The sequence below is a fragment of the Eleutherodactylus coqui genome, chromosome 3 (genome assembly GCF_035609145.1).
Source record: "Eleutherodactylus coqui strain aEleCoq1 chromosome 3, aEleCoq1.hap1, whole genome shotgun sequence".
In the NCBI taxonomy this organism is placed as follows: domain Eukaryota; kingdom Metazoa; phylum Chordata; class Amphibia; order Anura; family Eleutherodactylidae; genus Eleutherodactylus; species Eleutherodactylus coqui.
Window position 1 is genome coordinate 278663600 of NC_089839.1, and position 27711 is coordinate 278691310.

At 45.9% G+C, this 27711-nt stretch overlaps 1 protein-coding gene across 2 annotated transcripts in view; it reads left to right on the forward strand.

Annotated features, from left to right (window-relative positions):
* ASTN1 (astrotactin 1) overlaps positions 1-27711 on the forward strand; it is a 516497-nt gene that overhangs the window by 349237 nt on the left and 139549 nt on the right. Inside the window, exons 5-9 of one of the 2 annotated variants that reach the window (XM_066597485.1) lie at positions 2729-2836; positions 7201-7350; positions 12727-12936; positions 13193-13274; positions 22732-22806. In XM_066597485.1, coding sequence (XP_066453582.1) covers positions 2729-2836; positions 7201-7350; positions 12727-12936; positions 13193-13274; positions 22732-22806 — 625 coding nt within the window. Of the gene's footprint in view, positions 1-2728; positions 2837-7200; positions 7351-12726; positions 12937-13189; positions 13275-22731; positions 22807-27711 lie in introns of both variants that reach the window. The other variant, XM_066597486.1, reaches the window with a different exon arrangement.

A 27711-nucleotide genomic window follows, 5' to 3' on the forward strand; every position in this document is an offset into this window, starting at 1 on the left:
GTTGCATAAGCGCCCAACAGTTGTCCCAATCAGAGGCGGAACTTGAAGCTTCTGTACCCCAATGCAAAATATGTAACAGGGCCCCCAAATATAATACTTTATTCATAGTACTGGGCTCACTATATGGAGAAGAGAGGCCTTATGGGCCCCTAAGCCTCCTGGGCCCAGGTGCAACCGCCTCCTATAGTTACGCCCCTGGTTCCAACAACTATTGCTCCTATGCTTTTTCTTCTGGCCACTCACCTCCATTCTAGTTAAGCAAACAGAGTCCTGTCGCTCACTGCCCTGTCAGAGTCTGTGTGTACATGGGCTGACTAGCACTGAAAATCGCTGTTTCAAGCTATTTTTCAGGCAATAATCTTCCCATGTAAAGGTACCATGAGGCACAATTGACATTTGCATTATTTGTAGGAATACCAGTATTATTGACATTCAGAATACCATACAACTCCAATCGAGCCTTGATGGATCTGATTATATGCCAATGGGATCCATCAGAATTTATTGGCATCTCTTAAATTTTTTTTATAAGGGCTCCATTAGACATGGGCTGCATGGCAACTTTGGCCACCACAAAGTTCGCGCAGCTAAAGATCACAGTGTAGCCTTGCAACCTCTCCGTTTCATAAAATTTAATGTGGTTTGTGTTGTTGCGACTCACAAGTATCTACGACCGTGACCCACAGAGTAATAATAATAATATTTATCTGTATAGCGCCAACTTATTCCGCAGCGCTTGAGTAAAAAGAATCCAGCAAGGTTGGATGTTTTACAATGTGCCATCTGCTGGTTGCAGTCAAGGCAACTTGCGGGTTGCAATGCCACCGTATTGACTTCTATTACGGACAAGAGTTTTCATGATGAGACAGTCCCTTTAACAATAGAAAAAAATTCTGTTGACTACTGTGCTGTTGTTCTGTGCTTTTGGCATAATGAACCCAACATAACAAATGTTTGTAACTTTTTAACGTGTTTGTTCACCCTTTACATAACATTGGGTAATTATTTAGTGCAGTGTTGATAACACTTTTTTATTCATTGTTGCTGTCTTGCGTTGTACTCTTTTCAAGGGACTCGATTTTCCACATAAAAAAAAAAGACAAAAAGAGGAGTCGTTCCATTCTGTCTCAACTAAATGGGTTGTACCAACTGGACAATCTCACTTCAAATATCTTTTGGGCATCCCTGAAGCATTATAGTTGGGGGGATCTGCTACAGGTTTTGCATTGGGTTCCAGAAGCTTCTAGTTACGCCTCTGGTTATCAACCTTGGTAGTCTTTTTTCTTAACTAAATAACTCATTTTGGTCATCTCTATGGATATTGCAGTCCACCCATTCCATTAATTACTTTAGTTTTTGCCTATGAACCTAGCCAAGCTCTAATATGTCTTTCTTGTGCACTGGGGCCCAAAGCTGTACACAATATCCCATATATGGACTAGGCAGTGACTTGTAAATAGGAAGAACAACGTTCTGGTCATGTGCCCCTAAACCTCTTTTGATGCACCTCATGATCCTATTTGCCTTGGCAGCAGCTGCCTGACATTAGTTGCTAAGGTTAAGTTTACTGTCAACTAAAATCCCATGTCCTTTATATATATATATATATATATATATATATATATATATATTAATTTTACCCAGTGGTTTCCCATTAGCATGTAATGGTGACATATATTTCTCTTTCCATACAATCAGGCAGATCCTAGCTTTCACCAGGCCTATAATATCTAATGACTAGAGATGAGCGAGTATACTCACTAAGGCACATTACTCGAGCGAGTAGTGCCTTAGCCGAGTATCTCCCGCTCGTCTCTAAAGATTCGGGGACCGGCGGCGGGCGGGGAGTGGTGGGGGAGAGCAGGGAGGAACGGAGGGGAGATCCCTCTCTCCTTCTCTCCCCCTACTCCCTCCCGCTCCCCGCCGCAACTCACCTGTCACCCGCGCCAGCCCCCGAATCTTTAGAGACGAGCAGGGAGATACTCGGCTAAGGCACTACTCGCTCGAGTAATGTGCCTTAGCGAGTATACTCACTCATCTCTACTAATGACGCTTCTGTTCCACATGGTCTATTTGGATACTTATATTACCTAGGTGTGCACAAGAAAAATAAGTGAAGCTTTGATCTATTATTATATTCTTCTCACTTTATGAAATTACTAATAGGTTCCTTTGTGCGGAAACAATAGATGTTTAGCTAAATCACTGCGATTTATCCTAGATTAAGAAATTCTTTGTAGTTTCAAGGCAACAGCAATTTAGCCTTGTGATTGCTACAGCTTGCGGTGTGTTGTCCTTCTGGTGTCCTTGAATTGAGAATAATTAAGATGGAAAACTCTAGATCTACTAATAAGAGTAATTTCTGCTATATTAACATTGCAACAGGTAGCCAATGGCTATCATCCAGTCGCCTGCAGGTCATCATCCAAGAGTGACCCTAGCCACTCTCCTTAAAATATGCAGTAGGAGACAGCAAATGAAGAGACAAATGCTACCAGCTACTTAAGATTTCTTGACATATTCTTTTGTGCTTTTTTAATCTCTTGACTGCCAGAGGCTTTGGAAGTATGTCGTTTTGCAATTTGTTGCTGGCCCCTCAAGCTGTGGAATATGTTTGTGAGAGTTTATTTATATTTCATCAGATTATTTCATTGATCCTACACTCTCCCTCCCTGTGCTGTCCTATTTTAATTTTGCTTATCAAAAGATTTTGACTTCTATCTTACAGCAGGCTCAGCCTTTCTGAACCCCGAAGGAGAGTGTGGAGGGGAGATGGATAGTGAAACTCAGCTAACCTTCTATACCGACCCTTCTCGCAGTCGAAGACGAAGCCGAGGTCAGTGAAATGGATTTATTAATTCTATAGAATAACTGTTACGGCCATTGCAGACTCTAAGGCTCAGATGCGACCGCATCAGTTGCACACCTGAAAGTTACATCCCACCATAAGGACTGTTATCCGGAAAAACTGTAAATTGATATACTGTAGCCATACAACTTTGTGCTGTTTTTAAAGGGGTTTTCTTATCTCAGAAAGTCCCGTGGATAAGGGATAACCACTAGGACCCACTCTAATGCTGAGATGTCACTTCTTCTCCATTAACCCTTTGCAATCCAATTTTGGATTCAGGGTTTCCTAGGGGTAATCTCTCTTTCTGCCATTAGACAATGGCGCCATCTGCTGGCTAGAGCCAGTACTGATGTATGGGACATACTAGAGAGGCCCCCAACAACAGAGCAGCCAGTAATATACGCGAAGAATACCCTGCCAGACGTCTTCCGACATCAGAGCTGTACAGCATTCAATCAGAATGTCTATAGACTTCAGGCAGTGGATTGAAAGGGGTTAATGTGTGCCGCCACTCCAAAATCCCTTTGAAGTGAATGGCATGGCGGCATGGATGCACAGGCACCACTGCCATTATTTTCGGATGGCTCTGGGAGTGAAATACCAAGATGGTGCAAAGCCTTTAAAGGGGTATTCCCAAGATTGACTTCTGTCACCTATCCAAAGCACTTCTACTCAGCTCTGTTAAACCCTATTTAAATGAATAGAATGGCATTGTACATGCTCAGTCACCGCTTCATTAATTCGCCATGTGACTGTGGGTGGTACAGGGAGCCCACAGTGAGGAAAAGATGGGGACACAGGACCCCTGTTCTCGGGATCGGTGGGAGTCTGAGTGGTGAGATTCCCACCAATCAGGCTGTTATTCTCTATCCTGTGAATAGGGAATAAAAGTCAATCCTGCTAAAACCCCTTTAAGGCTCTTTTACATGCGACAATGATAAGACAAACAAACACTTGTACGAATTTCTGTTTCCAATCGTTACCCAGAGTTAACACAACCTGCGAATAAATGACAAATGATACAATACTTGTTTGACTTTCATCACATCTTTCATGCGGATACATAAAAATGATCATTTGTCTGTGGCACATCCTATAAACACAATGTGTCTTTGACAATAATATAAACTGTCTTGTATGAACAATCGCCCAAATGTTCATTTATATGAACCATCATCTACAGAAGTCCATCATCTACAGCCACACCATCAAATATAACCCGATCTGCTCTAGCCCAACAGACAGAGATGAACAGTTAAACCATCTTAAAAGGACATTTTTAAAATCATCTCACCTCAGTTGATGATCAGATCACCAGAGCCACCAGGATACCCAAAAGTCAACTGCTCCAATACTGAGAAAAAGAAGTAAATAATCATGTACCTCCGGTAGTGACCTACCAACCACAGTTAGAGGTACCAAGGAAAGCAGCAAAGAAACTCCATCATACCCAACACACGGATGACCGACGGAAAACCGTATTACTGGACCCTCCGCTTCTGTGTTACAGGCAATCTCCAAATTTGAGGAACCTTATAATCAGGAGTGCATTGCCCTCCAACACACAAAGAGGAACTTATCTCTGCAATGTAAGGAGCTGTAAGGCCTGCTCACATGTACGGACCGCTCACAGGATACAGATCCGCAACACACAGCTGGATCATAAGATCCCAGGGAAATTCACATGTTCCACGTCCGATGTTGTGTACCTGATCCTGTGCAGTGAATGTCCTGTTGGTGGCCTTTATGTTGGAGAAACAGGGCAAAAACTGAAAGCGAGGATGAGGTCTCATTGTAAAATAGTTAAAGAAGGAAAGACCAAATTACTCGTGGCGGAGCAGTTGGGTAGCCAAGGACACAACATAAAACATATGAAAGTTATTATATAAAAAAGGTAACTTAAATCTCAGCTCACAGAAGAACCTGGGAGTGCAAATTTATTACCGTTTTATGGCTCTCGATACAGGCCTGAATAACTCTCAGGGTTTTATGGTGGAGTGGGCTATCTGAGAAATCTGGTGCAGAGATAACACACAGGCCTGATGACCCCCTAACACCAATTTAGAGACTATATATCTCATTCTCTGGTGAAGAATCCTAAGTAAATTTGAAAGCTTGCTGTAACATCCTGTCTTTTTATTAGCCGTTAAAAGTATCATATCTATAAGATTTCTCTGTTTCTCTTACTGAGAACAATCACAAACTTAAATGAACCGCCACATGATAATTGTAGCATATGAACGTTAAATTATTGAGCTCCTACCATCAACTGGCGCTTGTTAACTGCTAAAATATGCTTGTGTAAAAGGATCCTTAGTTTATTTCAACTTATTGTTACTGTGACTGGATGCTTTCACTGGATCAAGAGATTTGCAAAAGCTGGGTATGCTAGCACAATCTAAAGTTCATGCAGATTCTACACCAATATACAGATGAAATCTACGTATTTTCCACATCCCGTTGATTGCAATAGAAATCCATGCTGCAGTTCATAAAAAGAAGTGCAATGTAACTTTTTAAAAGGGGTTGTCTAGTGGTAAACTATTAATGACCTATCCTTAGACCAGGCTGTCAAAAGTGAATCAATAGAAGCCTGCTACCTGGGATCCCTGCTGATCCGATGTTTTCCAGGCTGCTACACTTATCCACCGAGCTGATTTCTGCCGGAAGCAGTCAGCTCTGTTCTATCTGCAGTGGCTAGTCTTGATGTTACAGCCATGCAGTTCAAAGGGAACTTGGTCTGCAATACCAAGCCTGACCACTGCAGTGGGAACGGAGCTGTCTGCTTCCTGTGGAAATCAACTCAGTGCGCAAATACACCAGCCCAGACAGTAGTTCATTAGCAAGGGTCCTGGGTAGTAGACCCCCCATCAATCTACCATATATATTCTAATAGTTTGCAACTGGACAACCCCTCTAACATGGATTCTGTGCAGTTTCATCAGGTAACTGCATACGGATTATACCAAGAACACATGTGAATCCATGGCAGTGTAAGGTGCAAATCTGCCCTAGGAATATGCCGCACAGCCTATTGCAAACACATGGCAAATGTTTCAGTGCAAACAATCCACCACGTGGACATACCCATAGGTGACAAAAACTAACATTCCAATAACAGCAGTGTGACATTAATATAACCAGGATAGATTTCCATCCAGCCTGGAGGTAAATAATAAAGCTTTCTATTCACTGTCTACAAGCAGAGATCATGAAACGCATAAGGAATTAATGAGCAAACTTATTAGAGAAATGCATAACTTTTCTTTCTACAGTCTAGTACAGAATAGGGCATAGAAGCTTGGGGATGTATGAGGAAGCCATACTGTGGAGCAAGTGCCATAAATAGCTGTCTATGATATCACCGGTATGAGGAAAATAGGGCATTTGATAAAAGGGCATACAAAAGAATTGCAGGAGTTTCCTCTCCATTTCCTTTCTTGTTCTTAGTTCCATGATGATTTCACACATTTGAAAAAGTTGATCCCATATGGAAAGTGTTGAACTACTATGGAAACCTTTGTACACGAAAAATCAATAAAATATATCTTATGAATTCCCTGCAGAGAAAACAATTATGCATGTATCTCTTTTTTTGCATTGGTTTGCAGGCTCTCCTATATTCTAGTTTCTGGCTGGGGGGGGGGGGGGGGGTGTTCCCAGCACTTTTCAACTCTTCTCTCTCATATACATGCACATAAGCTCAACTCCCCCTCCTTTCTTCTCTTTCAGAGGCTGTGTAGCATAACCACACCCACTCAATACTACACAGCTATCTTTCATCCTGTCTCTGAATAGCTGCTAGTCCCATTCCTCCTCACTGCTGATAAGAATTTACCCAGAATGAACTACAGCCCTCTGTAATAGTAGCTTTCTCTGCGCTGTTCTTCATCATCCCTCGACACTGTCATAAAGCCCTCTATAATATCTCAGTGGAAAGGCAGTGAATGCCCATTCACAACCAACAGGGGAGCAAGCTAGGGGAGGAGCTGTCAATTTACTCTGACTGACAGAATTTGATGGTATCTCAGTCCTCCAGTCTACAGTACCTTGGAAAGCAATACAAGTATAGAGATCAAACAATCAGAAATGTTCAATGTAAACCTATTACAAAAAGTTTTCAAAAACTAATCGACTAAAAAAATAGGAGTGCAAAGGTTTACACGGCCTTTAACATCTTCCACTTTAAGGTTTATATTTAATATGCAGTCAAAATCTTCCTTTTGGGATGACCTTGTATGTTCAGTTATTTGTGCATAAGTTATTGTTACATGGTCTATGTCATGTAGCTTGTTTCAGTTGTTGGGTACGTGCTCATACTTATGCTGTGTTTCTTGTACTTGCAGCAGTCGGCTCCCCCCGCAGTCCTGTTAACAAGATGACTCTGACCCTTCTCAGTATAACCAGCTGTGTTCTTGGTTTGGTATGTTCATCCCATATCAGTTGCCCTTTGATTGTAAGGATCACACTTCATGTTCCGGAGCATCTTATTGCGGATGGTAAGAATATACTTCAAAGCAAAATTGTCCTTATAACACTGAGTGGATGTTCTGACCAGAGAGGGAAATGACAAAGAGCGTGATTACAGAAAATATATGGAGGTGTAGAACTGAAAGTCATACAGGCCACCCTAAAGAGCAATATAGGGCCGCTCTATTCTGACCGATTCATCTGTCTATGATTGATGTGGAAGGCATCTTCAATACTTATTGTTATAATGCGTCTAGAATACAAAGATGGAACAAAACTGCAAGATATTTCAGCTCACTGGGTCATGAATGTATAGTGAGCTAGAATATATAGGTTTTCCAGTTGGGTTTAATTTATTGTATATAAACAGTAAAAAGGTAACATGAATAGAGATGAGCGAGCACACTCGGTAAGGGCAGTTACTTGAGCGAGCCTCGCTCATCTCGAGTAACTGCTTCTCCTCCGAGCATGCTCGGGGGGGGGGCAGCGGGGGTGAGAGAGAGAGATCTCTCTCACTCTTTCCCCCGCTCCCCTCCGCTCTGCCCTGCTGCCCCCCTGAGCACGCTCGGAGGAGAATGTAGTTACTCGAGATGAGCGAGGCTCGCTCGAGTAACTGCCCTTACCGAGCGTACTCGCTCATCTCTAAACATGAATCTTCATAAGAATATATCCATAGTAAGGTAAAAACGCTCACATGTGCAAACAGCCACCTACGCGTTTCGGCCAAAATCTAAGTCTTCATCATAGCATATAGCCTGTAGAAGAAGCAAGTATTTTAAAGGTAACAGGATATGACAAAACAAACGCATGACCACTCCCACTCATGAATAAGTAATGAGGAAATGAATGAAACACAAAAAATACCCCCCCAAAAATGCAAAAAGATTAGTATATAAACATAAGATCAGATCTAAGGCTAAGGCCATGTAAATCTGGTTTTAACTCTATAATCCAAAAAGCTTCTCTTGAAAGCAGTTTTTAAACTAATCTCTACCTCTTGCTGGGTGGAACACTCTTTCACTGCCAGTGACTTCAAATGAGTATATATTCCCTTAGTGGGTTGTGCGCACGTATTGCGCACAACAGATAGTACATTCAATAACATAAATGACACAAGTGGTGCTACAATTAATAAATTAATTAATATTAGAGATGAGCGAGCTTACTCGCTAAGGCTAACTACTCGCTCATCTCTAATTAATATACAAATTCTGGGATGTTGTAGAGTAGTGTTTCTCAACTCCAGTCCTCAGGGACCCCCAACAGGTCATGTTTTCAGGATATCCTATGGTAAGAACACCTGTGGTAATGTCTGAGGCATCGGCAATAATTACATCACCTGTGCAACACTGAGGAAATCCTGAAAACATGACCTGTTGGAGGGATGGAGGGGGGGATTGGAGTTGAGAAATTCTGTTGTAGAGGCGGAAAATGTTCTGGTTTGTTTTAATACAGAGCATGGAGCAGATCTTGATTGGCACATCTGAAACAACCTTAAGGCTTGAACCAATTTTAAGATGTCAACGTAGTATTGTTGTATAAGCTAGGAGCTATCATTTTCCATATTTCTTGGCGTCAAATTTTGTACATGACTGGAATAGGTAGATTTTTTTAGTATGATTTCTTTAAATCCATACTATAGCTAGTAGGAAAAAAAAAAGAAAAATTAGATGCAGCATCAGGTATGTCTGATGTTGTCTGAACTGGGTCAAACAGTTGGATTGTCGTTTAGATCAGTGTTCCCCAACTCCAGTCCTCAGGGACCGCCAACAGGTCATGTTTTCAGGATTTCCTCAGTGTTGCACAGGTGATGTCATTATTGTTGGTGCCTCAGACTTTGCCACAGGTGTTCTTACCATAGGATATCCTGAAAACATGACCTGTTGGTGGTCCCTGAGGACTGGAGTTGGGGACCCTTGGTTTAGATTGTGCCAAATAGTCATATCTGGTTTTTGATGCTGCAATATTTTTTTCCCTAATTCTGATCCTACTGTGAGTGCCACGATGGCACAACCTGTCAGATATAATGCAACGCTACTGATTATAATCTTTTTCCAATTAACATGCCCTTTTGGAGCTAATAAACTCTCTAAATGGAAAAAAGCAAAACGTGTTGTCACTAAGGGGTTAAGAGACCAGGAAGTGGACGACTTAGATAACAATATAAGTACTTCCCATTCATGTAAAGCTTTGTCAAGTATTACAATAGAACTACAATTATCTGCAGGGCGGAGCATAATAAAAGGATTAAGAGTAGAGATGAGCGAGCACCCAAATGCTCGGGTCCAAGTTATTCGAGTCAAGCTTTTCGTAAAATTCGAGAGTTCTACTCGAGTAGCAAACCCCATTGACTACAATAGGAAACTCGAGTATTTTTGTATGTGGGATGCCGGGTCCATTTTTTTTTTTTCCCTAGGTCTCTCTCTCTCGCCTACCAGACAAAAAATTTGCCAATGACGCGCACTGCGTTGCGACGGGGAGGGGCCAAAACAGGCATGTCAAAACGGGGAGGAGCCAAAAACTGGGGCAGGGTCAAACACAGCTTGATACTCATTCAAGTAACGAGCACCATCGAGTACGCTAATACTCGAACGAGCATCAAGCTCAGCAGAGTATGTTCGCTCAACTCTAACTGAGAGCAATATCTTCTAGTGCTTGTCTTAGGTTTAGTGATATATACTATCATGTGACATTGGTAGAGATGAGCGAATATACTCGCTAAGGCTCATTACTCGAGCGAGTAGTGCCTTAGCCGAGTATCTCCCCGCTCGTCTCTAAAGATTCGGGGGCCGGCGCCGGTGACAGGTGAGTTGCGGCGGGGAGCAGGGGGGAGCGGGGGTGAGAGAGGGAGAGAGAGATCTCCCCTCCGTTCCTCCTCGCTCTCCCCCGCCGCTCCCCGGCCCCCGCCGGCCCCCGAATCTTTAGAGACGATCGGGGAGATACCCGGCTAAGGCACTACTCGCTCGAGTAATGTGCCTTAGTGAGTATACTCGCTCAACACTAGACATCGGGGATATAAGTTGATAGGTTCTTTTTCCACATTCCGAATTTGAAAAGAGTCCATAATTGAAGTTTTTGTTTGGAGAGGATAAAAATCCAGATTGGATTTTTTAAATGTATTAATTGTTGTATAAAACACATCCACAGGAGAAATGGGGTCATCTTGGAAACTGATGAGAGCGAGAGTAGTTAATTATTTATCAAATATCATTTCCAAAGATTGTTGTCCATTGCTATTCAAAAAAATTAACTTAATCCAAAGTTATAGGAATAACTGGAGAAGTATTCTCTATAGTAGGAACACTGGAAAAATGTTCCTTCCCAGTTAATAGTCGTATAAATGTATTGACATCTTTGATGCTCTGATACAGGTTCATATTACAGGTGGGTGCAAAATTGAGACCCTTTGAAAGAATAGGCAACTGTAGAATTCAAAATTGTCAGTGATGAGATGACAACCGGTGAAACGTTGTTCATATGGGATGTTTTTGGTTGAGTTTCCACTTGTAGTAGTTATTTTATTCGGTGTTTTTTACCAGCTCTCCTTTGTCATTTTTTAATAAATTTTTGGCAGTGTGCTGGGTGTTTATAGAGGAAACATGAGGAGTCTGGTGAGCTGTAGAAGAACGAGTTTTATGTTTATATGAAGCCACAAAATAATTGGAAGAATCGTCCGTATGTGAAAAATCAGTTTGTACATTAGACATATCCAAATCTGAAGAAGAAAAACTTACATTTTTGTTGTCGGTATACTTTTAAAAAATAGATTTTGGCCTCCCGTTAGGTGTTTTGTGGTGCCAGTGCCAAGTATACACAACATCAGTCACGTGTTTCTCGCTCAAACTTGGATGTTTTGATAGAAGTGATAGGATCCTCTAGTTTAGAGAAGTTAGGCTGCATTCAGACTAACGTATATCGGCTCGGTTTTCACGCCGAGCCGATATACGTTGTCGTCGTGTGCAGGGGGGGGGGGGAGGATGGAAGAGCCAGGAGCAGGAACTGAGCTCCCGCCCCCTCTCCACCCCTCTGCACTATTTGCAATGGGGAGAGGCGGGCCGGGGGTGGGGCTAAGTTCTGAGGAATTAGCTCCACCCCCATCCCGCCTCTCCCCATTGCAAATAGTGCAGAGAGGTGGAGAGGAGGCAGGGAGGGGGCGGGAGCTCAGTTCCTGCTCCTGGCTCTTCCAGGCTCCCCCCCCCCCCTGCAGATGAGGACAACGTATATCGGCTCGGCGTAAAAACCGAGCCGATATACGCTCATGTGAATGCACCCTTATCTTGTAAAGATTTGTGTAATGCCATATATAATCTTTATGAGGTTGATGTAATTGTAGCAAAGATTGACTTTCCTGGATGTCTGAATCAAGGTAAACACCTGTGTCTCGTGTTCAAACGAGATGATCAGCTGCATCAAATCAAGTGAACATGTTCAAAGTATATCATTCCACTGAACCAAAAAAGATTCAGGATATTCAAATGTGGGAGTCTTTTTGACTCGTCAGCCACGTGGTATCATCTTTTTAGTGACGTAATGTTCTAAAGTAGTAACAACCCACCAAATACGCAACTGCGGTGTCATCTGTTTTTCCAAGGCGCTCATGAGGCTTTTTATATTATTATAGGTATCAGCATTCACATTAGACTGTCCAGAAAACAGTTCAGCAACTTTCTTTACACGTGCCGGGCTAGTTAAGACTGAAAATGACACAGTAATTAAATATCCATTGTGGAAGAAGTCATAAGCCACAAATTCTATCTATCTATCTAGATATACATATTAAAGGTAAAAAGGTTTCAATACATAATGGATAGAAGAGTTTGCTTATGGGTTGTACCAAATTTCATGCATGTATGCCATTAAAGAAATGTTGCCCAATTTTCACCACTTTAAATAAGTTGGAAATGTTTAAAAACTGCCTGGTTAATTAGCCCTACGTATAATTATAATGCTACCAATAGGATAGATAAAGAGTAGAGATGAGCGAATCTACTCAGTTTGGGTGTTTTTGAACTCAAGCACCGCTTTTTCCGAGTAACTCACTACTCGATCGAAAAGATTCGGAGGGCGCCGGGGGTGAGCGGGGGGGTTGCAGAGGGGAGTGGGGGGGGGGGGGGGGAGCGAGAGCTCCCCCCTGTTCCCCACTGCTACCCCCTGGTCCACCACGCCGCCCCCCGAATCTTTTCATCCGAGTAGTGAGTTACTCGGAAAAAGCGGTGCTCGAGTTCAAAAACACCCGAACCGAGTAGATTCTCTCATCTCTACTAAAGAGCCTTTTTAGAAGTGTATAAAGTAAAGTAACCTTTTTGTACATGTTATTATGATTACATGTAATAATTGTGAGCATATAATCATGTATATAGAGTAATATATGCCAAGTAACTCATGTGGTTTTCCATTACATTTAGGAAGCCGCTTTATCCTCCTGGAGGGCAGCCAGTTAGATGCCAGTGATTGGCTGAACCCTGCCCAGGTAGTTCTCTTCTCACAGATGAACTCCAGTGGTCCCTGGGCCTTAGACCTCTGTGCCAAAAGAATTCTGGACCCTTGTGAGCATTTATGTGACCCTGAGACAGGTAGAATATCTTTGGTTTGCCATCAGTACCGGCTTTTGCAGAGTTTTTATGATAATGTGTTCTATTGGATAGAAGAGTTTAGTAGGCTTATTGTAATTGAGGTTGACTGATGAAATTAATTACATAATTATGGTTCCTAATTTCAGTCCGCTTAACGTAGCATCAACAAGTATAAAATCTTGGAACTCTTTTTGTTAATCTGAATTTTTTTCGAACTAGAGCAAATTTTTGAAACTCTCAGTAGAGTAGGAGTCATAGGACGTATATGAAACAGAGCTGTTCTTTCTACTTCCAGGAGACTGCTTATGTCATGAAGGGTACATGAGGGATCCGGTGCACAAGCACCTCTGTATACGGAATGAGTGGGGAACTAACCAGGGGTATGTACCAGAAACAAAAATTCTCACTATGTTTGTATTTCTCCTTCGGATATCTTCTGTTTCTTTTTGTAAATTTTCCAATGAGGCTGTAAAATTAAGTGCTTATGTTGGGTTAGTTCTTTGTCTATACTGACTGGTATAGTGCTAGAGAAGCAACTGAGTAAGCTGAGTACCTTTTTAGTACAAAGCCTGCCCAGCGCCCAGGTAGTAAAAATGGCAACATATTTTGTAAATTCGCCAAAGTTACCAAAAAGCAACCATGTAGACATTATTTAAAGAAAAATTGAATATTAGTCCAATGATTTAAGGGGTTGTCTGAGATATTGAAAAACTTATGAGGGAAGCAAATATGGTAAAATAACAAAAGAAGCACGGTGGCTCAGTGGTTAGCTCTGTTGCCTTGCAGTGTTGGGTCAAATCGGACCAAAGGCAGCATTTATATCAAATTTCTAAGTTCTTCCTTTGTTTGTGTGGGTTTTGTTGCATACTCCAAATTAGAAAAAAAACATACTAATAGGTGACTGTCAATTATTAGCCCCTGTAGGGATAGGGCCCAATATAGGTTATAATACTATAATCTGTGTACAGTGCTGTAGAATATGTAGGCACAATAAGAATGGGCAAAATAAAATCATTACTCACCAATTTGATCCCCTGCCGCTGTTGGGATCATCTCTTCTGGGCTTTCTTTGTATGACTGTAAAGGTCATGTGCCTATATATGCACCTGATGGCTTTAGCCAATTGCACTGCATGACAATTGGTTGCAGTGGTCACTAGAGATGAGCGAACCTACTCAGCCACGCCCCTTTTTCGCCCGAGCACCACGATTTTCAAGTACTTCCGTACTCGGGCGAAAAGATTCGGGGGGCGCCGGGGGTGAGTGGGGGGTTGCAGCGGGGAGTGGGGGGGAGAGGGAGAGAGAGAGGGCTCCCCCCTGTTCCCCACTGCTACCCCCCCGCTCGCCGCGCCTCCCCCGCCCCCCGGCGCCCCCGAATCTCTTCACCCGAGTACTGAAGTACTCGAAAATCGTGGTGCTCGATCGAGTAATTACTCGAAACGAGTAGGTTCGCTCATCTCTAGTGGTCATGCAGAAAATATACTGGTATGTCTCTGCTACAGTTATGTAAATGAGGATTGAAGTGGTGGTGTGGGAGCGCAAACTGATAAGCAAAGTCATTTTAATACTTGAGTGGGCTCAGTATACAGGTAGTAAATCAGCCCATCACCTTGTCCCCTTCCTCAATTTTATGGTAACATTCAACCCATTAGTGACCAGCCTATTTTGTGCCATAAGGACCAGGCAATTTTCATAGTCCCCTTGCAAGAGCCATAGCGCATTGACATTGCCGTATGAGTCTGTGTTTTTTGTGGGATGGGCTGTATTATTTAATGGCAGCACTCTGGGGTACATATAATGTGTTGTATAAATTTTATTACATTTTTTGAAGAGAGAGATGGAACAAAAAACCCCCCAGAAATTCCGCCATTGATTTTCGGGTTTTGTTTCCATAATGTTCACCATTCGGAAAAAGATGAGCTGCAAATATGAGGCACAACCTGCAGACAATAGTAGCAGCTAGGTTTTCTTTATCTCATCCAATCTTGTACAGTTATTAGGTTGCTTACTAGAGATGAGCGAACGCGTTCGTCCGAGCTTGATATTCGTGCGAATATTAGGGTGTTCGGGATGTTCGTTATTCGTAACGAACACCATGCGGTGTTCTGGTTACTTTCACTTCCTTCCCTGAGACGTTAGCGCGCTTTTCTGGCCAATTGAAAGACAGGGAAGGCATTACAACTTCCCCCTGCAACGTTTAAGCCCTATACCACCCCCCTGCTGTGAGTGGCTGGCGAGATCAGGTGTTCGCCTAATATAAAAGTCGGCCCCTCCCGCGGCTCGCCTCAGATGCGGTGTGAGTTAGATGAGGGACAGTGCTGTTTATACCGGAGCTGCTGTAGGGAAAGAATTGGTAGTTAGTGTAGGCTTCAAGACCCCCCAAAGGTCCTTATTAGGGCCACTGATAGCTGTGTGTTGGCTGCTGTTAGCAGTGGGATTTTTTTTTTTCTCAAAATCGCCTCTGCAGACCGTTGCACCTGGCATTAGGGACAGAAGTGCTGCATAGGCAGGGAGAGTGTTAGGAGTGAGTGTAGCCTTCAAGAACCTCAACGGTCCTTTCTAGGGCCATATTTATCCGTGTGCAGTACTGTCCAGGCTGCTGTTAGCTGTGCTGCATTTTTTTTGGGCTTCTCAAAATCGCCTCTGCAGAGCATTCCACCCTCCATTGATACTGCAGGGAAAGAATTGTATAGGCAGGGCCACAACACAGTTATTATTCATAGAATATACGCAGTGCTGCCTTTTGGTGGGAAAAAACTGAAAACAAATCTATTTGTCCAGCCTCTGTCCGTCCTTACGGGCGGTGGAGACGTGTGAGCTGCGTGAAGAACAGTGCTAAATCATACGCACCCAGCTACGCTTTACTGCTGGCTTCGCCATTTGCTTTCCTTAATTGGGAAAAAAAATACCTGCTCTGCCAGAGTTATAATAACTCTGCTACCCTCACGTTCTGTGACACATAAGCAGGGACACAGCACAGTTATTAAACTTCTCATGTTCATAGAATATACGCAGTGCTGCCTTTTGGTGGGAAAAAACTGAAAACAAATCTATTTGTCCAGCCTCCGTCCGTCCTTACGGGCGGTGGAGACGTGTGAGCTGCGTGAAGAACAGTGCTAAATCATACGCACCCAGCTACGCTTTACTGCTGGCTTCGCCATTTGCTTTCCTTAATTGGGAAAAAAAATACCTGCTCTGCCAGAGTTATAATAACTCTGCTACCCTCACGTTCTGTGACACATAAGCAGGGACACAGCACAGTTATTAAACTTCTCATGTTCATAGAATATACGCAGTGCTGCCTTTTGGTGGGAAAAAACTGAAAACAAATCTATTTGTCCAGCCTCTGTCCGTCCTTACGGGCGGTGGAGACGTGTGAGCTGCGTGAAGAACAGTGCTAAATCATACGCACCCAGCTACGCTTTACTGCTGGCTTCGCCATTTGCTTTCCTTAATTGGGAAAAAAAATACCTGCTCTGCCAGAGTTATAATAACTCTGCTACCCTCACGTTCTGTGACACATAAGCAGGGACACAGCACAGTTATTAAACTTAGATAATTCAATCACTAGAGGCAGTGGGGCCTTTCGTTTTCCAAAAAGGGCAAAAATTATATTTGGCCTGCAGTCTTGCGCCAATTTATTTCCTGCCTGTGAAATCAAATCACTGGTAATACAGCATGCTGAGGGGTAGGGGTAGGCCTAGAGGACGTGGACGCGGCCGAGGACGCGGAGGGCCAAGTCAGGGTGTGGGCACAGGCCAAGCTCCTGATCCAGGTGTGTCGCAGCCGACTGCTGCGCGATTAGGAGAGAGGCACGTTTCTGGCGTCCCCACATTCATCGCCCAATTAATGGGTCCACGCGGGAGACGGTTATTAGAAAATGAGCAGTGTGAGCAGGTCCTGTCCTGGATGGCAGAAAGTGCTTCGAGCAACCTATCGTCTACCAGCAGTTCTGCGCCGTCCACTGCTGCCAATCCGAATCCTCTGTCTGCTGCTCCTCCTTCCTCCCAGCCTCCTCACTCCACTACAATAACACCTGCTCAGGAGCGGGAGCACTCCCAGGAACTGTTCTCGGGCCCCTGCTTAGATTGGGCAGCAGCGGTTCCTCTCCCACCAGAGGAGTTTATCGTCACTGATGCCCAACCATTCGAAAGTTCCCGGGGTCCGGGGGAAGAGGCTGGGGACTTCCGCCAACTGTCTCAACAACTTTCTGTGGGTGAGGAGGACGATGACGATCAGACACAGTTGTCTTGCAGTGAGGTAGTAGTAAGGGCAGTAAGTCCCAGGGAGCAGCGCACAGAGGATTCGGAGGAAGAGCAGCAGGACGATGAGGTGACTGACCCCACCTGGTGTGCAACGCTTACTCAAGAGGACAGGTCTTCAGAGGGGGAGTCAAGGGCATCAGCAGGGCAGGTTGCAAGAGGCAGTGCAGTGGCCAGGGGTAGAGGCAGGGCCAGACCGAATAATCCACCAAGTGTTTCCCAAAGCGCCCCCTCGCGCCATGCCACCCTGCGGAGGCCGAGGTGCTCTAAGGTCTGGCAGTTTTTCACAGAGACGCCTGACGACCGACGAACAGTGGTGTGCAACCTTTGTCGCGCAAAGCTCAGCCGGGGAGCCAACACCAACAGCCTCACCACCACCACCATGCGCAGACATATGATGGCCAAGCACCCAGCAAGGTGGGACAAAGGCCGTTCACCGCCTCCGGTTTGCACCCCTGCCTCTCCCCCTGTGCCCCAACCTGCCACTGAGATGCAACCCCCCTCTCAGGACACAGGCACTACCGCCTCATGGCCTGCACCCACACCCTCATCTCCGCTGTCCTCGGCCCCATCCAGCAGTGTAGTTCAGCGCACCGTTCAGCCGTCGCTTGCGCAAGTGTTCGAGCGCAAGCGCAAGTACGCCGCCACGCACCCGCACGCTCAAACGTTAACCGTCCGCATCGCAAAATTCATCAGCCTTGAGATGCTGCTGTATAGGGTTGTGGAAACGGAGTCCTTCAAAAGTATCATGGAGGCGGCGGCCCCGCGCTACTCAGTTCCCAGTCGCCACTACTTTTCCCGATGTGCCGTCCCAGCCCTGCACGACCACGTCTCCCGCAACATTGTGCGCGCCCTCACCAACGCGGTTACTGCCACGGTCCACTTAACTACGGACACGTGGACAAGCACAGGCGGGCAGGGCCACTACATCTCCCTGACGGCACATTGGGTGAATTTAGTGGAGGCTGGGACAGAGTCAGAGCCTGGGACCGCTCACGTCCTACCCACCCCCAGAATTGCGGGCCCCAGCTCGGTGCTGGTATCTGCGGAGGTGTATGCTTCCTCCACTAAAGCACCCTCCTCCTCCTCCTCCTCCTCTGTCTCACAATCAAGATGTGTTAGCAGCAGCATGTCACCAGCAGTCGGTGTCGCGCGGTGTGGCAGCACAGCGGTGGGCAAGCGTCAGCAGGCCGTGCTGAAACTACTCAGCTTAGGCGATAAGAGGCACACGGCCCACGAACTGCTGCAGGGTCTGACACAGCAGACCGACCGCTGGCTTGCGCCGCTGAGCCTCCAACCGGGCATGGTCGTGTGTGACAACGGCCGTAACCTGGTGGCGGCTCTGCAGCTCGGCAGCCTCACGCACGTGCCATGCCTGGCCCACGTCTTTAATTTGGTGGTTCAGCGTTTTCTGAAAAGCTACCCACGCTTTTCGGACCTGCTCGTAAAGGCGCGCCGGCTCTGCGCACATGTCCGCAAGTCCCACACGGACGCTGCCACCCTGCGCACCCTGCAACATCACTTTAAGCTGCCAGTGCACCGACTGCTGTGCGACGTGCCCACACGGTGGAACTCTACGCTCCACATGTTGGCCAGGCTCTATGAACAACGGAGAGCTATAGTCGAATACCAACTCCAACATGGGCGGCGCAGTGGGAGTCAGCCTCCTCAATTCCTTTCAGAAGAGTGGGCCTGGTTGGCAGACATCTGCCATGTCCTTGGTAATTTTGAGGAGTCTACCCAGGTGGTGAGCGGCGATGCTACAATCATTAGCGTCACCATTCCTCTGCTATGCATCTTGAGAAATTCCCTGCAAACCATAAAGGCAGCTGCTTTGCGCTCGGAAACGGGGGCGGGGGAAGACAGTATGCCGCTGGATAGTCAGGGCACCCTCCTGTCTATTTCTCAGCGCGTACAGGAGGAGGAGGAGGAGCATGAGGAGGATGAGGAGGAGGGGGAAGAGACAGCTTGGGCCGCTGCTGACGGTACACCGGCTGATTGCCTGTCGTCCTTTCAGCGTGTATGGCCTAAGGAGGAGGAGGAGGAGGAGGAGGAGGATCCTGAAAGTGATCTTCCTAGTGAGGACAGCCATGCGTACTGGTACCCTGGCACACATGGCTGACTTCATGTTAGGATGCCTTTCTCGTGACCCTCGCGTTGCACGCATTCTGGCCACGACGGATTACTGGGTGTACACACTGCTCGATCCACGGTATAAGGAGAACCTGCCCACTCTGATTCCCGAAGAGGAAAGGGGTTCGAGAGTGTTGCTATACCACAGGACCCTTGCGGACAAGCTGATGGTAAAATTCCCAGCCGACAGCGCTAGTGGCAGAAGGCGCAGTACCGAGGGCAAGGTAGCAGGGGATGTGCGTAGATCGAGCAGCATGTACATCCCAGGCAGTGCAACAGTCTTTAAGGGCCTGGCCAGCTTTATGGCTCCCCACCAAGACTGTGTCACCGCTCCCCAGTCACGGCTGAGTCGGCGGGAGCACTGTAAAAGGATGGTGAGGGAGTACGTAGCGGATCGCACGACCATCCTTGGTGACGCCTCTGCCCCCTACAACTACTGGGTGTCGAAGCTGGACACGTGGCCTGAACTCGCGCTGTATGCCCTGGAGGTGCTTGCTTGTCCTGCGGCTAGCGTCTTGTCGGAAAGGGTGTTTAGTGCGGCTGGGGGAATCATCACAGATAAGCGTAGCCGCTTGTCAACCGACAGTGCCGACAGGCTAACACTCATCAAGATGAACAAAGGCTGGATTTCCCCAGACTTCTGTTCTCCACCAGCGGACAGCAGCGATACGTAAGCAATACGTAGGCTGCACCCGCGGATGGAAGCTACGTTCTCTCTCACCATCCAAAACGGGGACATTTCTGCTTCATCAATCTGTGTCTAATATTCCTCCTCCTCCTGCTCCTCCTCCTGAAACCTCACGTAATCACGCTGAACGGGCAATTTTTCTTAGGGCCACAAGGCTCAGTCAAATAATTTTTCAGAACAATTTTTAAAAGTTTCAATGCGCTTAAAAGCGTTGAAACTTTAACTTGAACCAATTTTTCGTTACACTGGGCTGCCTCCAGGCCTAGTTACCACTTAAGCCACATTAACCAAAGCGATTAATGGGTTTCACCTGCCCTCTTGGCTGGCCATGGCCAATTTTTGGGATGTACATTAGTACTGTTGATACAGCAATTTTTGTGGGCCCTCGCCTACAGTGTAATCAAATTAATTTTTAGCCCACCTGCATTACAGCTGACGTAACCTCAGCTGTGTTGGGCAATGCAATGGGATATTTTTGTGTACCGCCGGTGGGTTCCAGGGAGCCACCCATGCTGTAGGTGCACACGGAGTTTTTAATACATCTGTACACTTCTAAAGAACCCCAGTCTGACTGGGGCATGCAGTGTGGGCCGAAGCCCACCTGTATTACGCACAACATTACTACCTCAGCTGTGTTGGGCAATGCAATGGGATATTTCTATGTACCGCCGGTGGCTTCCTGGCACCCACCCAGGCAGTGGGTCCACAGGGAGTTAAACCTACATGTGTCCACTTGTAAAGAACCCCAGTCTGACTGGGGTATGCAGTGTGGGCCGAAGCCCACCTGCATTATGCACGACATTACTACCTCAGCTGTGTTGGGCAATGCAATGGGATATTTTTGTGTACCGCCGGTGGGTTCCAGGGAGCCACCCATGCTGTAGGTGCACACGGAGTTTTTAATACATCTGTACACTTCTAAAGAACCCCAGTCTGACTGGGGCATGCAGTGTGGGCCGAAGCCCACCTGTATTACGCACGACATTACTACCTCAGCTGTGTTGGGCAATGCAATGGGATATTTCTATGTACCGCCGGTGGCTTCCTGGCACCCACCCAGGCAGTGGGTCCACAGGGAGTTTAACCTACATGTGTCCACTTGTAAAGAACCCCAGTCTGACTGGGGCATGCAGTGTGGGCCGAAGCCCACCTGCATTAACCCTTTCCAGTCCACTGTGTGACCTGTGAAGACATTAGGGTTTAAGGCTGTACAGCTCCGTTGTTGGTAGACGTCCGTCGGGGTTCTCTTACTGTATATTGCCAGCCTCTCTGCTGTCGGAGCCTATCCTACGTGTCAGCTCATGCAGTACTGGCTTTAGCCAGCATATAGCGCCGTTGTATAACGGCAGAAAAAGAGTAAGCCCCCTAGGAAAACCATATACAAATTGGATTGGAAAGGGTTAAGCACAACATTACTACCTCAGCTGTGTTGGCCAATGCAATGGGATATTTCTATGTACCGCCGGTGGCTTCCTGGCACCCACCCATGCTGTAGGTGCACACGGAGTTTTTACTACATCTGTACACTTATAAAGAACCCCAGTCAGACTGGGGCATGCAGTGTGGGCCGAAGCCCACCTGTATTACGCACAACATTACTACCTCAGCTGTGTTGGGCAATGCAATGGGATATTTCTATGTACCGCCGGTGGCTTCCTGGCACCCACCCATGCTGTAGGTGCACACGGAGTTTTTACTACATCTGTACACTTATAAAGAACCCCAGTCTGACTGGGGCATGCAGTGTGGGCCGAAGCCCACCTGCATTAAGCACGACATTACTACCTCAGCTGTGTTTGGCAATGCAATGGGATATTTCTGTGTACCACCGGTGGGTTCCAGGGAGCCACCCATGCTGTGGGTCGACAGGGACTTCACAATAGGGAGTTGTACCTGCCTGTGTCTATGAATTAAAAAGCCCGGTCTGACTGGGGCATGCAGACACCTTGACAGAATGAAGAGTGTGTGGCACATAGGTTCCCCATTGCTATGCCCATGTGTGCAGCTCCTGATGGCGGTGGCACAGGATTCTATTTCTCATTGCTTCTGTACAGCATTGTGGGCTATCGCTCCGCCACTTTTAAAGAGGGTCGCTGCCTAGCCGTGCCAACCTCTGACGTGTGCCTGCGGTCCCTCGTCATGGCAGACGCAATTCTAAATAGACATGAGCGTGGTGTGGCATGAGGGCAGCTGAAGGCTGCCCAGGGACACTTTGGTGTGCGCTGTGGGGGGGAGGGGGGGCGGTTGGTCAGCATGTAACCCAGGAGAAGTGTCAGTGGAGTGTCATGCAGGCAGTGATTGTGCTTTGTTGGAGGTAGTGTGGTGCTTAGCAAAGGTATGCCATGCTAATGAGCGCTTTTCAGAAGTAAAAGTTGTTGGGAGGGGGGGGGGCCCACTCTTGCCGCTATTGTGGCTTAATAGTGGGACCTGTGAACTTAGGATGCAGCCCAACATGTAGCCCCTCGCCTGCCCTATCCGTCACTGTGTCATTCCCATCACTTTCCTGAATTGCCCAGATTTTCACACATGAAAACCTTAGCGAGCATCGGCGAAATACAAAAATGTTCTGGTCGCCCATTGACTTCAATGGGGTTCGTTGTTCGAAACGAACCCTCGAGCATCACGGGAAGTTCGTTACGAATAACGAACACCCGAACATTTTGGTGTTCGCTCATCTCTATTGCTTACCTACAGTAGACTTCTATAATGTTCAACCTTGCAGTCTTGCTTATACGTTTGTTGGGTTTTCATGCAGCCCCTGGCCTTACACCATGTTCCAGAGAGGATTCGATCTGGTTTTAGGGGAGCAGCCAGCAGACAAGATATTCAGGTATGGTGTGAAGTTTTAAATCTTAATGATGATTAATTGAAATATTTAAAGAAATGTTCCCAAGACTTACTATTATCACCTATTCATAGGTGATTAAAATTTGATCTGTGAAGATACCAGCACAGAGGCCTCTTCCGATCTTGAGAACTGAGTCCTGTGTCCTCTCTCCACTTCACTGCACCCCACCCCTGCAGTGAGGAGGAGCTTGAATGGAGGGGTGGTCAAGAATGTGCGGTGCTGCTCTGTTCATCTTCTAAGGATCTGCCTGAGATAGCCAAGTTCAATTTCCATCAGTCCCACTGAAATAAATGAAGCAGCGTCAGCCAATGAAAGCTTGTGCTGTGTTAGCCAATCACAGCCATTCAATGACGTCATTGAATTCCTGTGATTGGCTGACGCCGCCTGAGTTAGCCAATCACAGCATTAGCTTTCTAGAGGCGGGGATTTCAAGCCCCGCATCCAGAAAGCAATGCTCTGTCGGCAAGGAGGAGGGAGCGACAGCCTGCAGCAGCGCCGCGGAACGCCATAGGAGGTGAGTACTGTTTTTTTTTTTTGGGACACTGTATACCCAGCGTATAAGACGACCCCTGACTGCAGAGCAGATTTTTCGGGGTTAAAATATGTGACCATAACATTGCAAATCATTATCATAAAAAAAGAAAGCTTTCAACTAATCCGAGAAAGAAAAGGAGAAGAGTTAAGGGAGAGGAGATGGAAGGATAGGAAAGGGTAGGAATGGAAAGGATGGATTGGCGGTGTAGGTGAAGGGGAGTTGTCAGATTTTTTAACATGACAAAAGCATGGCCTTTTAACAGGGGTGTGCAGACTTTTTATATCCACTGTATATGCCTGTAATATCCTACAATAGTTGGCATTGTGTTAGTAAGCTCAGCCTATGACCTTGACAGCTACCGGCATCTTCTATCAACTGAGAAGCACCTCTTACCATCATATCTGCCCATTACCTTCATTTGTAATGTTTCACAGTCTGACGGACACCAAGGACTAGCCTCAGAGTCCTGACCTCAAGGTCCAGGGTGCTCCTCAATGAATCTTACCATGTCACAATATATTTACTGGTGGGAGAGATTTGTGGTCACCTTTTCACAGTCTTGTAAAATCCTGAACTAAAGCACTGAATCGGTATATAAAGATGTGATAAACTGCAATTCATACAGGATTTTGGTCTTCATTATCTGAACCTGTACTTTTCTGAAACTTTAGCTTACTACTTAAGAAATGTATCTTTGTATCTACAATATTTACTAGTCAGATAAAAGGCTTTGTGGACACTGCTGTAGTATAAATCATCAGTATCCATGATGTGGTGGACTCAGGGGCCTATCTTAAAGCTCCTGGGCCAAAATGCAAAATCTGTAAGAGGGCCCCCAAGTGTAATGCTTCATTCATAGTACTGGGCTCCCCATATGGAGAGCAGAGGCCTTATGGGCTCCCTAAGGGTCCTGGGTTGGGTGCAACCGCATTCCCTGCATCCCCTATAGTTACACCTCTGGATGGACTCATACTATATCTTCATATGCCGCCAATTTCATAGATGTTTTTCTCTCACTGATTTAGGAATCATGGCCTGGTCCATTGACGCTGTATTATACAGGCATTCTTCCGGGGAAGAATATGGTAGCTAGTCTTTCCTTCACCCATAATAAAGGTTCAGTTCATTTCCCTAGTACACTAAATATCTTAGCCAAGGCAAAGAGACTTGTTGGTGCCCCCTTACTGGCACCCAGGGCACATGGCATGGTAGCCCATCCTAGCCACGCCTTTGCAGATTTTACTTTGTTTTTTGTGCCTCCCCTGTCATAAGGAGAAAATTATCTTGTATTGCACTGATTGACAATCTGCCTGTATTCTGCTTGTGCAAAAAGCAGCAAGATAGCAGTATACCCAAACCAGAACAGTCCAGTGAATAAATACTGTACCAGAACCAAGCTAAGATGATAAATACAGAACCAGAACCAAGTTTATAACATAAATACAGAACCAAGCTCATAACATAAATAAAGCAGAAACCAACCCCAGTACATAAATACAATACCAGAATAATGCTCATAACATAAATACAGCACCAGAACCAAACTTACAACATACTATTAAATAAAGCAGAAGAACTAGGTAACTGTTTCGTAAGGGTCCTGATAGGCTGATAGCGGCGCCTCAGAGGGAAGGAAGCAGAGCCTGGAAGGGAATGATGTATGTAGCTTCACAAGATGCTACAGTATAGAGCAAGAAGAGTACCAGGCCATGCTGGCCTAAGGAGGGTGATTGCCCCAGCCTATTTCTACCTAGCACCTCCCTACAAGCTGGTGGTGTTTGCTTTTAATAATCTAAGCTTTGGCCCTTCTTGCAATGTTTCTGTGCACATAGGCGCTGCATAGTTAATCAAGCAAATAAGTGAGTTTTACCTCTGTGGACCCGCTGCTGACCCACATATCTTACGCATGCTGTCATGCGCAGTCCATGTGTTTTCATTTTGCGTCTGGGCTGTTGATTACGCACCCATATAGAACAACGGGCGCTGTCTCACGTGTAGTACGCCGCAAAATAGAACACGTTGCATTCTTTTTTGCGCTCGCGTATGAGGCAATTCCTACATGCAAGTGTGGGCGGAACTGCGCATGGCAATTTATTTGCTTGCCTATGAATTACCGTGCATCACAGGCGCGTATAGCGCACGCATAATAGACAGTAATCATACGCTCTTGTGAGCCCGGCCATAAGGGAAGAGGCGATTATGGATGTGTACCAGCAGTTGTCATTTAACCCAGATATGATTTCAGTAAGGGCCCCTTCATACAAACATATTAGCGCACGTAATCGCGTGCACAAAATTTACGCACGCAATACGCAGAGAACATGGTTTTTAAGTGGACTGAAAGTCAGCGATAAAAACCTGTGAACAAAAAGTTAGCAATTTTTGTGCATTTACACTGACCAGTGGACACTTTTCAAGGCACTTTTCCCCATCCATAGCTGTTTCCTCTAAAAGACCACATTTCAGAATAAAATACAGGTACACTATCCTACCTAAAGTAATTGGACAGCTGAGCAAGAACGAAAAGTAGTATTTATTTACATGTATTAATACTTCGTGGGGCTCCCTTGACCCTAATCACATCAGATACTCTCCGTGGCATACTTCTACTAATGTCTGATACACTTCAGCTGGCATTTCCCTCCATTCATCCTGCAAATGTCTGGCGAGTTCTCTCAGAGAAGATGGACATTGTTCATATTACCTGACCCAATGTTTTGGCTCATCTTAGAGATGTTCAGTAGGTTCAGGTCTGGACTCTGTGCAGCCAGTCCAATAGTAGAACATCCATATCCTCAAATCAACGTAAAACAGTGTTTGATTTTGGACAAGGTGCATTGCCTTGTTGAAAGTATGACTGACCATTACCAGAGTATTGTCACGTTGTCAGCAGCACATTATTGTAGAATGTAAACAAAACACCTCTGTGCTCATGGTTCTTGTCACTGTAGTGACTGATGAGTGGGGTTTCAAGTTTAGGAGATAGCGGATAGAGTTCTGGCCTTGTCACGGGGCTCTACCATCTCCCACCCGGAGGGTGACACGGAACTTGTCCCAGGCACCGGGAGGAGGCCTTCAAAGGGTGAAGTTTGAGGATAACCCACGGAATAGATTACCTCCCAGTCTTTGGATCACTTGTGATGCCACTGTTCCTTCCTCTGCAGCGAACGTGGCCGATTAATAATAAAAGATCCACACAGAGTCTATTTAAGAGTCACAGCGGGAGCGGTCGGTGAAGCCCATTTACTAACAGTCCAATTAGTGCATTACAAGTTTGGCAGCTGAGTACAACTTGCCCTCACATGAGAGGGCAGGGGGGCATCCACGAAATTCATGGGAGAATATTCCACAGTCTAAGTTATCTGCGGAGTCCTGGTCCCGGACACGTATTTCCACCTTTCTTTCTCTCTCTCTCTCTCTCTCTCCCAGTTCACACTCACAACGCAGAAAAGACGGCGGGAACTCGACTCTGCGGAGCATCTCTTCTCTCTCACAGGGGCTTGTAGCTACCCTGGGGTCTCCTGGGATAACAGGTATCCAAGGGAGACGGGTGATACCTTTCGGTTTCTTACAGAGGCGTAACTTGAAGCTCCCGGGCCCCAATGCAAACCTGTAACAGGGCCCCCAACTATAATGCTTTATTCATAGTACTGGGCTCCCTATATGGAGAAGAGAGGCCTTATGGGCCCCCTAAGGTTCCTGGGCCCGGGTGCAACCGCATCCCTTGCATCCTCCATAGTTACGCCCCTGATTTCTTACATTCTCACTTCACCAGCTCAGGGGAATTCTATGAGCAGCGCTTTAAAGACACATCGACAGATGCTCCAAGTGCCCTGACTCTCAGACCGCTTCAGGCTAGACCAGGCCAAGAAGTGACTCCAGAATCCCCCCAACAACAACCACTTGCAGAATCTTTGCAGACTGACTGACTTCACTCCACTCATACACCTATGCAAAAACATATATACCCAAAAGCAAGGACACGCGAAACGATACATTCCTAGACATCCCACATACCAGACAGCTAACTCTTTCAGCGCTGTAGAGGGGCACCACATACACTTCATGCATACAGAAATTGCTGACAATATAAATGCACATGACAAACACGGAAGACATTTTAAAGCGGCCTATAGCTCTGGGCCACTACATCACTACGACCAATAGACCAAGACCATGCCACATAAATCATTCCCAGACCACAACGGAACCTCAATGTTCAAGGAAAAATTATTAATCCCACCTTGGCTAGAACCTCCACTGTGCTTAACTGTTGGCACAACACACTGAGGCAAAAAGTGTTCCCCAGCATCCTCCACACCCAGGGATCTCCGTCTGATGTGAAGATGGAA